General features: G+C 40.4%; 1 protein-coding gene across 1 annotated transcript in view; it reads left to right on the top strand.

Moving 5' to 3' along the window:
* Window positions 1-437: 437 nt before the first annotated feature.
* The window catches only part of LOC128365276 (tight junction protein ZO-2-like), a 110,449-nt gene continuing 99,355 nt past the window's right edge, over window positions 438-11,531 (top strand). The window contains exon 1 of the mRNA XM_053325952.1: window positions 438-769. Within this exon, the coding sequence (XP_053181927.1) occupies window positions 710-769 (60 nt within the window). The 5' untranslated portion in view covers window positions 438-709. The remainder of the gene's footprint in view (window positions 770-11,531) is intronic.

Raw genomic sequence — 11,531 nt, 5'->3', positions numbered from 1 at the left:
CTGTTTTATTTGACATGCATTGATGAAAAAACATTTAGCCTAATGATATGTTAATAGACACAAAAAACTGAAGAAAATAAAGCACTCATCAATACGCTACTACAGAAATGCTAAATCTGTGTTTCATCAAAATGCGATTCAATAAGAAGCAGTGCAGCGCCAAATATTTCATGTCGGGAAATTTACCAAGCGAGACATTCATTGTTTGGAATCTTTTATTTGGAGCACATTAATAATATGCCATCCGTCTGCTGCTGTAACATCAGTTTAGTCCTGATATTCCACAGCTGGACACACCGCGGCGGTCCTCACCACATTTCCCAAACATTACACTCTATAAATGTTATCACTTTTTAACAAATACAAAACAATGATCCCAAGTTAGGGAAACAGGAAATGTGAGTTTCCATGATTGCTCTATGCTGTCGTAGCAGCAGTGGTGGTAGTTGACAGTTGTTACCTCCCTCTTTCTGCCTGCTGGCTCCAGTAGGCTGTCTGTCTGTCTGTCTGTCTGTGTGTGTGTGTCCGCCTGGAGAAACACAAGCCTGGCAGCGACGAGGGCGGAGCTGTCCTGGCTGTCACGAAGATATGTTTCATTTGAAAAACTAGCCACCACGCTAACAACTGTGTCAGTCCACATACACACACGGCTCTGGGTTTTAACCGCGAAGACGAAGCGCCTGTTACCCCCGACCCGAGGAGAAGCAGGATGCCGGTGAAAGGCGGAGGAAGACTGCATTCTTACCCGAGTAGGAGCGAAAATGTCGGAGTAAGTGGCACTATTTGACATGTGTGACGTTACGCTGGAGAACGTTCACTAGCACAACTTCGCCCGTAACGTGAACGCACTTCGCCAGAATTGTGTGAGTGTCGAGGTTACGAGCGGAATGTGTGTGTGTGTGTGTGTGTGTGTCAGTTCAGATGTGCCTGAAGTGACAGTGAAGCGTTGTTCAGGCTGTGAGGTGCAGGTTGACCAGCCAATAGTTAGCTTTGGCAGTACACCTGTTGTGTTACAGGGGAGCCAATAGAAGAGCCGGTCACATAGAGCAACTGCGACTCTGCAGGTGTTTCCAGTTGCTTATCATTCTACAAACTCTGTACAAGTGGTCAAACTTCAGCCTCAAAGTAGACAGAATCCCGCGCTGACAGTTATCTGACACCCTGCAGTGATTGTAATCCTGTCCAGATTGTCATCTTGATTTGATCGAGATTACAGCAGCTGGGTTGTGGCTAGAAGGTCACTGGATGTAATCAGTACACCAGTAGGAAATGTGTGTGTGTGTGTGTGTGTGTGTGTGTGTGTGTGTGTGTGTGTGTGTGTGTGTGTGTGTGAGGAGAGTGATTCAGGATTGCTACAGTATGCTGTAATACTGCTTTAGATTAAAGGAGCCCTGCCTGTTTGTGATCACCTGTACAACTTTACAGTTAATGTGTAGAATAATTTTAAAAGACAACTGTCTGTCTTAACTCTATAGATGACTTGCAAACAGTAAGTGTTGTCCTGTTACACTTGCTTGTACAAGAGCATACACCTATTCATGAACAGTAGCCTTACAACAATATTTATCATGAAAATTGATTTGTTGTTTTTTTTAGTACACGGCCCTTTAATACACATACACATGTTAGAGGGATCACGTTGGGAAGGGGTTGATTAGACAATACAACTCACTGGTAGGTCAAGGTTGACTCTTCCCGTGTGTGTGTGTGTGTGTGTGCGCGCGCACCGCCCCCTTAAAGGCTTCTTCTGGTCTGGCTGGTTGGATCCAGTAGGAGGCTAAGACTTAGTTTAGATTAATGGTGATCCTTAATGGGAAAAACCTGAGGGCTGTGTGTGTGTCTGTCTGTGTGTGTGTGTGTGTGTGTGTGTGTGTGTGTGTGTGTGTGTGTGTGTGTGTGTGTGTGTGAGAGAGATTCTGTAGTCTCCTGGTGATCACACTAATGACTCTATGACAGCCTTCTCTTCTTCAGTCCTCTAAATCATGGTAGTCTGTCTTCTTGTGTTGAATTCAGCTCGCTACTTACAATGGGGGAAATAAGTATTGAATGGGTCAACATTTTTTTCAGTAAATGTATTGTTTTGGTTTTAACTCAAGTAATCCACACATATAAATGAATCAAAACATGAATAATGAACATTATGTTTAGTGTGTAATGATGTGATGTGCAGTGCCATTTCTCTTCCAAACATGTGTGTAGTATGACAGCCAAAAAGTTCAATTTTGTTCTTGTCTAACCAGACTACATTCTCCCAGTATATCATAGGCTTGTCCAAATGTTGCTTTAAAAGAGCTTCAACAAGCCTTTCCCTCAGTAATGGAGTAAGCACACATAGAGGCCATGGTGATGGAGTGCATTGCTTCTTGTCTTCTCTGCTCAGTTGTACCTGCTGCCTCCAACTTTTTCTCAACTCTGGATGCTCCTTGGCTCTTGAGCTCCTCTTCTGACTTACCTTCTGATTGCCTGATCAGAAATGTTGTAAGGAGCTCCTGTGTGTGTGTGTGTGTGTGTGTGTGTGTGTGTGTGTGTGGCTGGTTGAGGGTTGAGTGATGTTCCTCCCACTTCCAGATAATGGACTCAACAGTCCTTACTGGAAGATTCAGCAATGTAAATACATCTGTAACCAGGTTCATTGATACGTTTCTCATCAATCAGGTTGAGAAGGTTTTGGGAACGCTCTTTGCTTTTACCAATCATGACATGTCTCTTTATAGCTCATCAATATACTGTAGTAACCCAGCTGATATGACTAACATGACTTTCTAACTACTCATGGATTTCAGTTGGTTCCTTGTCTTTCCTGTTTCATTCCTTTTAATGTTTTGATTTCTTAATATACATTTTTTACATACATACATAGATACATACATACAATGTATGTCTCAGGTGTAACTTGATTTACTATCATTTTACAAGAAACACTTTCTGAAGAAAATCTTAATACTTATTCTTGCCTGTGCCCAAAATGTATGATGTGAACAGTACGAAATATGTCTTAAACTGTTCATCATTTTGTAGTGAAATGTGGGAAGTTTACAGTTGAAGGTGAAGCGCTTAAGCAGTTGAAGTGTCAGTTTCAGGTGATGCACAGCTGTAGTTAAAGGACTAAAAGGATTTGAAGTGAGTTATCATGCACTGAAAGCTGATGAATGATATATTGAAGTGTAAGCCTAATAGATAGTTGAAGCGTGTTCACTTTAAGCAGTGAAGTGTCAGTTGCTTTGTAAGGACTCAAGTGAGGTTTCATGTAACAGGTGAAAGTAGTTGAGGTGTTGATGAAAGTGTGATGATGAAGCAGCTCAAAATATAGCTGTGCTGTCACATTAAGTGTAAGAGATGAAAGCAGTTGATGTTTGAGTTGAAATACAGAGTCAACATCAGTGTCGTAGATCAGCTTCTACAAAACTGACATCTATACAGATTTTCCACACTGCTGTTCTTAGCAAGTAAGGAGGAAGTGTTTTCTTTTTTTATTTAATGAACGGATGGTAAGTGAGTTCCTGTTTGGATCAATAAGGTGCTTCACATGCAGTTTAAAAAAGCAACTCAACAGCAGAGCAGACTGAACTGTACTGAGCACAAATCCACTGTTCTTCTTAATAAGCTGGATCCATTCTCATTCCTGAGCCATGTCTAATCTAGTCACTGCTTATTGTTCATTCACACAGACAACTGAATGTGGCACAGCACCTTGATGTATTATGGAGTGTGAAGTTAGGTTCCAGCTGAGACCTCTCCTTTGTAACAGTGAGAACGTGGACTAGTTATAAGAAGGCATGGTCACAGTGAAGTAACCAAAGCGTCACTGTGCTTTTATCAATTCAGCCATGATTCAGAGTGGTCTGTTCATCAGCTCCATTCTGTTTTCTTACAATAGCAGAGAGACCAGTTGAGGCTGTGTGACGTATTCACACCAACACAGCTGCTGACAGTACACAGGGAAAGTATTCACACACTGGCACATATCAAATATAAACAGCTGATGTATTATATCCATGGAAACAAGAGTAGCTGTGTAAGGCTGCTTCTAAACATGATTGTCTATAAGTCTTGATATTTTTTCCATTACAGTATCAGTTTATGTCATGGTCAACCTGTGGAAACAGTTCTATGGTGTCTTCTGGGGCCATGGAGGAACCCTAACAAGAAAACATCTTATATAAAATACAATAATACTGACTTTAAAATCAGTGGTGCTGAATAGTTTGGTCCTGGTTCAGTTCCTGCTGCTGACCTTTGTTGTATGTCATCGCTATCTGTCTCTCCCCTTGTTTCCTGTCCTCTTCACTCCCCACTATCCAAGGATACAAAAAAAGAAGTTTAATGCAGGAAGCTATTGCATTGCATTGTGGGAAATGTAGGATCAGGTGTTTTTGGTACAGTAGCAGTCAAACATTTGGACAAACCATCACATTCACTTCAATGAGAGAGTGTGTCCAAACTTTTGCTGGAGTTCCTATTTAATAAATGACTTCATGTCAGCAAATAATGAAATGCTCAACACAACAAAGGCAACATGTTCAAACAGCTTGTTCTGTTTGTCCAGCAGTCCACAGCCCACAAAACAGTAGTGTCATATTTGAGGTAAATGATTTAACCAATAATCAATAATCACATTTGTTGTTGCCTAACTTTCCATCAGTATATCATTTGATTTCCTGCCCGGCCCACCATGTTCTGTACAGTAATTGTATAAATATAGTCGACACGTCATCACTTCCTGCTGGTAAGCAAAAATGAAAACAAAAAGTCTTGAAGCTTTTACTTTTTTTAATTTGGCTGATGTCCCTTCCAATGACATGGATGGGCGGGGCTTTTGACCTATACTGCAGCCAGCCACCAGGGGGCGATTGCGATGTATTGGCTTCACTCATTCATTTGGGTGGGTTTGATTAACACACCTAGACTGCCTGACGGCGGGACAGAGCAGGGAAAATTGTAATTGTTTCCATTGTGATGTAGTCTTTAACATCCTGGTCAGCTGTTTTGTTTGACGAGTAAAGATTGATGTAATACTCCGTGATCAGTGGGAAAAACACATTCGTCATTAACAGTTTGCTAATTTCAGCCTGCAGGTCGAACAGAATAGTTGTATGCTGATTGAAGTCAGTGATGTTTGGCTTCCAGCAGTCTTCATCTGTCTCCTGAGCCGGTGTTGTTCTCTGATTACATTGTGTCAGTATAGTCAGCTCTCTTTGTTTCACAGTTGTTTATATCCCTAGCCCAGCCTCTGCTCTCTTCCCTCACTTCATATAGAAGCAGGAGGCTCAGCCCTGCCCTACATCATGCACCCACGCCAAGCACTATCAACATGGCCCAGACGATAAACTTTGCCAACCAAATGATTGGACCTGATTTAGAACATGCTCCGTAAAACTGCAAGTTATTCCATAAATTCCCTGACCAATGGTAACCCAGCCACATGAGCCGGGGCAGCTGCTGGGAGTGGCTGACTGATAAAATTCCTGCCTGTGTCTGTCTATCTCCCTCCTCAAGTGTCTGTGTTTAGTGTTTACTGGCACTGCCCTCTGGCTGGGGAATAGGTTCAGAGGCCAAGGGCGTGGTGCTTTGCTAAAACCCAAGCTAACATCAGGGAAGACCACATTTGGTATCGTGCTGGTCTCTAACTGGTCTGTGCAGGACTGAAAGTAAATAAAGAGTTAGTAAGTGAGTACACTGTACAAACATGAAGTCAGACAAGTACATCAAAGATTGAACATGGACAATAAACTGACTTGTTTTAGTTTATCAAGACAGCTTTAAAGTTGTTTTAGATGGAGCTAGGCTAACTGTGTGTGTGTGTGTGTGTGTGTGTGTGTGTGTGTGTGTGTGTGTGTGTGTGTGTGTGTGTGTGTGTGTGTGTGTGTGTGTGTGTGTGTGTGTTAATTTAACCTGAACTCCTCTAGTTCCATGCAACATTACAAACAGTAGACCTGTTACAATAACTATGTTATCAGCTTATCAGAGTTATTTACCTTTAATTCTTCTGCAGAATTAAAGCAGTCTATATATATATATATGTGTGTGTATATATATATATATATATATATATATATATATATATATATATATATATATATATATATATATACATTAACCATAATGACAGTACCTCCCACTCCCCCTTACATTATTATGATATTATATTATCTATCAGTGGTATAAAATGATCTTTTAAATGACAATAATACTGTTTATCACGATGATTTCTGAGACAATATTTCGTCCAACTAAAGCAGTTCTAGTGACAGGTCATCTTTGACCCTTTTATAGCCTCATTCCTGTCAAGTCCTCCAGGTACTTTGGACCATAGACTGTTAAAACATATGGATGTGACTGTGACATCACAGATGGTTGTGGGCTGCTCTTTTAAAGCCTCCAGTTTAGTGATTTGATCGTTGTCATCTTTGATTTTTGAAGCCAGATGTAGAGAGAGTGGAGCTGACCCTAGTGCTAGCTGCTAACTAGCATGGTGCAGTTATAGCTTATAGTCAATAGTTAACTGTGCTAATGCTAATACTAATGCTAAAAACAGTCTTAAAAACCCTTAAAATTTACGTAGTAGAAAAAACTGAACTCTCCTCCTTAGACGTTGTAGGTGACCAAAATGTTACAATTAACTTTCATAAACTGAAAACACACTGATGCAGCTACGCCTGTGCTCTGTGAATCTGGGTTACACCATGGTTATGTTACATAATCAACGTTGTCGCCATGGTAGCGACTTGTCAGTCACAGAGTATCCTTCAGACATTGTTTTGGTAGCCAAAGCATATCCTTCATGTCTATTTTACTCTAAAAGGGACCATAATTTACAAAATTAACATTACAACTAGCGATTAAGACCATAAACGCATGAGGAAAGTGTTTATGAGGTAATAAATCAAGTGAGAATTATAGTAATTTTCTCATAGACTATTATACAGTTGGTCGTTTTTACAACCGGTGCAGAATGCAGTTTTAATTCACTTCTGCATTGGCATCACTTTTTAGACCTGGAACTACACTTGATTTGGACCCAGAGGAACTAATCTTATGGTTTGTGTTTCCACCTTATGAGGAACCAGGTAGATCAATGAGGAATTTAAAAATGATGGCAGCAATATTAACACACAAGGAAAGAACACACAGTTCTTTGTATTTACTGCGGTATGAGTTGGATGTAATGACTGAATGAAAAGGAGGAAGAGAGCATCTGTCTCCACAGTAAATCATCTGTTGAGTGTTTGATGCTTATTTATTTGTGCTTTAGGACATAACCGCCATGAAAGAATCAGAAAATAACATTTTATGTCTCTCATTCACTGCTCGCTCTCCTCACTCCATCACTTTTAATGTTAACAAATGAGAAATGTCCTAAAGTGATATGAGAGTACTTCTCTGTTTAGTCCTCCTGGTCATCACATCAAACACAGAAGAGTATGTTACATAACGTTAGCTAACAGGCTCCAGGGTACTATGACAGTTTAGTTGTCTGTTACTATCCTCAATCACATATGCATAAGAAGCTCCAGTCTGTCTACCTTTTAAAAAAACCCACAAGTTCAATAATAACACAGTTAAATAGCATGACTCCATCACTCAGACTGATAACTGCTCTGTCTGTTCACTACAATAACTGCTGAGAGCTTTCAAGTGCAGCACCAAGTAAGTTCACATGCTACACAGTAATATCATCACCTTTGTTCTATTGTGATTTTATTGATTCCATATTCAAATTGTGACTCATAATGAGTCTCTACACTAATTCACATTCATAAATTCCCCATCAGTCATTAATAAACGTTTGATGAATCCTACTGTGAAAAAAGACATTCACAATCACTGTTTTATGGTCCAGAAGACATTTAATAGAATATGAAGAATGCAACATGTTTGAATGCTAATTTTTTAATTTTGAACAAAGTCTGTATACAGACTGACAGCAGCCTCACGGTTTGGTTACTTAACTGTTAAGCATTTCATTTGATTGTTACTGTAGACTCGGCTTGTCGTGTGTGTGTGTGTGTGTGTGTGTGTGTGTGTGTGTGTGTGTGTGTGTGTGTGTGTGCGCGCAAAGCCACCAACATAACTGACTAACAACATAATGTAGTTTTGGACCCAGGTCTGAAGTCCTGTGATTCTTCATATGAATGTAGTTAAGTGGAGAATGCTCAGACTTTGACTACAGTCGTCCTCTCTACTTTACGTGAGTAAAGAGTAATTACAAAACATTAATACAAATAATTTAACAAATATTACAATTGAATAAAGAGATCCTCAAGTTTATATAAGCAGTGAGTGGTTAGTCATTAATAGTGCTGGGTGATGGTCAGAATCAAATATTACAATGTTTACAACCAAATACCTCAATATCAATATTTTGACAATGTAGTAGGATGGCTATCTGTGCTTTCACAAAATATTTACACAATACGATTTTTGAATAATAATAATCAGTAATGTGAATATAATAACTAAGTGGATAAAGCTGACTCGGCCGGCACTCCCACAGTGTTTGGTAGCAGAGAAAAAGATGAAGTTTGACACAACTTTGAAGCCTAATTTCATATATTTGGTGACTTTTTTAATAATTCACATTTAGCAGGGTGGTTAACAACACACTTTTCTGTGGTATGTCAAACTCAGAACACATATTTATTCTCACTTTACACAGACTTTAAATTCGTACTAGATTTCTTTTGATTTCATTCAACCTCTTCCATAGCTGTGATTGTAACAATGCTGTGGATTGAAATGAGTGTTGACAGTAACACACAGCTCATATGTGAGCGCTGCAGCTGGTTTGGTGAGTCTTTGTGGGACGATGTTGGCATGCTTCTCCTCAGCTGATGAGCAGGCAACTTAACCACATGCCACTTAGCAGAGCCTACCTCAGCTCTTTTACCTCACTGCCAGTCACGAATACCAAAACACCCCCCCCCCCCCGACACACACACACACACACACACCCACATGTCTCCTAGTGTGTTAGAGGGTGAAGTGTTAGATTTACATTCCTGTGCTGGCAGCTTGGCTCTGACCCATTATTGCTGCGGATAACAACAACGCTTCCTTTCTTTAGCATTCCAACCCCCCCCCCACCCCCACCCCCCACCCTGACTCACTTCAAATCAGTCCACATACTTAAAATATTCCTCTGTGAGGCTACTCATACTGTGGAAGAAGCCCCACACACACACACACACACACACACACACACACACACACACACACACACACACCCCAGCCTACCCCCTGACTCAGGATTGTCTCTGTACTGGTTTATATCAGCATCATATGACAGGAAGAATCTGTAAATATAGTTAATATAGTATCAGTATACATTATCAGTATAGCTATGCTAGCTGTTGAAGGCACTTTGTTGCACAGAGGATAGTTTCAGTGAACAATGGCATTCATGTTACTGAAAGGAAAGACACATGAGGAAGTACAGCCTAAGCTATGATCAATTCCTATATTGCATAGACACAAACTTTTATAATGTGTGATATTAGTAGTGTAGATAGACACCAATTCACATTCTTTAATACTCAAACAGTCATTAATAAATGTTTGATTACTGATGCATTTGACACAGGTCAAAATTGTACATTTGCAAGTATAAAATGTGTATCAGCTGCACAAAAATAAAAAAAAGCTAGTTATTTACATGTTTTACTATGGGTCCCAGCTGTGGCCCTGTTGAGTGGGTGTGACAAGGCTTCAGCTGCTTGTACACAATAGAACAGTAAGCAGTGGTGATGATGCTAAATGTTCCTGCAGACAGTCAGTGATTGTGCACTCAGCCTCAAGTCTTTCCTTAACACTATAGAAGAAGAAGCTCCGATCTACCACTTATCAACAAGACAACATACATGGTTGTTGTTGTCTTAGTCCAGGCCAGACCTCCAGTTAGCTGCTAGCTGCATTTGACTTCACTCATCTAAATCCCAGCATGTAAAGTGCTAGGGGTGGTTAAAAATATCGATTCATCAATGCATTGCAATATATTTTTTCCCAATTCAATATCGATTCATTAAATCCTCTGAATCGATTCAAGCCCCCTGGCCAGTGGGGGCGCGGTGAGCAACACATTTGTGTGATTTGCGTTGTACGGACGGACGGACGCCACACTTGACCAAACAACAACAACAACATGGCAACCGAAGCAGGTAGCAGCAGTGTAAAACCAGAGCCTTCAACTTTAAAAGCAGACGTTTGAAGTCTGCTTTTAAAATCATCAATTATTTGTGTATTTCTACTTATTACTCAATCGATATCGAAGCATTTAAATCAATATCGAATCAAAACGATATTGAATCGAATTGTGACTAGAGATGCACCGTTTGCAAAATTCTTGGCCCATACCGATTTTCGGTTTTTAAGGAGTCTGACCTGCCAAAAACGTTTTTTCCGATACCGATTTTCTATCTAAGGAATAATTATAATCATATAATAGACACTATATTTGTTTGGCTTGAGTAACCTTCTCCCACACTACATTTTGCTTATATAACTGCAATGAAAACCACAACTAGTGGTAGGCTATATGCTATCATAACCCCCCTTTTCAAGAATAAAACATCACAAATAAGAAATAGAGTGAGAGTTTCAACAGTGCCTCCTGAGCAGATTTATTTTCAACACTGACCATAACATTCAGTCCAGTTTACAAGTCAATAACTAACTTACATTCAAAAACATCCCGTACCCCGTTGTGAAACAGACCGGGGATTCTGGTCGTCCTGGCACAAAGTGAAATAAGTCCAAATCAGCGACATGTTGTCTTGCTAGTGTTTAGCTGTTTTGCTCTGGGCGCGTTGAGCTGCTACGCACCGCGCATGGGGGTCAGTTTGATTGGCCGAAAACCGGAAATTACGACAGTGACCGGCCGGTCACCGATTGGGGCCGATTGGATATAAAACCGGCTTTTTTAATCGGCGGCCGATTGATCGGTGCATCTCAAATTGTGACCTAAAGAATCGAAATCTAATCGTATCGTGAGGTTCTTAACAATACCCAGCCCTACAAAGCGCACTTGGCTACAGGAGCCGTTGAGCTCAAACTTGTAGCTCAAGATTTTGAGAATTTGTTTGTGACCACTACACTTCCTGTAAACTAGGACCGGTCCCAAACTAGTCAAACCAGCTGAAGGAAAATAGCTCAGGTAGCTGATAGTTTCAGTTTACTGATGTGTAGACTAACATAAAGCTCCACTGTTTTCACTTTATCAGACTGACAGACTCTTCACACTGAATGCGGAAACCAGCTGGAGCCAGTCGTGCCCATTTTGGTCCATGTGGAAACAGAAGCACAGCAGAATTAGTCACTTCTCTGCTCTACTTTTCAAATAACTTTTTTTCCTTTTTTTTAAAGGTTGGTTTCCAGGTTTTTAACTCGTTACCATGACAGTGTTGGTCATTAGTACGGTAGCTACGTTAGTCAGAGCAGAGAATGTAGAGTAGTTCATATTAATGACTGACTGCTTTGTATCAGCATGTGTAAACACACTGTTAGCACCGGGGGTAGCCTTGGGCCTTATTTATCAA

The sequence above is a fragment of the Scomber japonicus genome, chromosome 9, assembly GCF_027409825.1.
Source record: "Scomber japonicus isolate fScoJap1 chromosome 9, fScoJap1.pri, whole genome shotgun sequence".
Classification (NCBI taxonomy): Eukaryota; Metazoa; Chordata; class Actinopteri; order Scombriformes; family Scombridae; genus Scomber; species Scomber japonicus.
The sequence above is the reverse complement of the archived record's forward strand: the minus strand, read 5'-3'. Positions and strand labels throughout refer to the sequence as shown.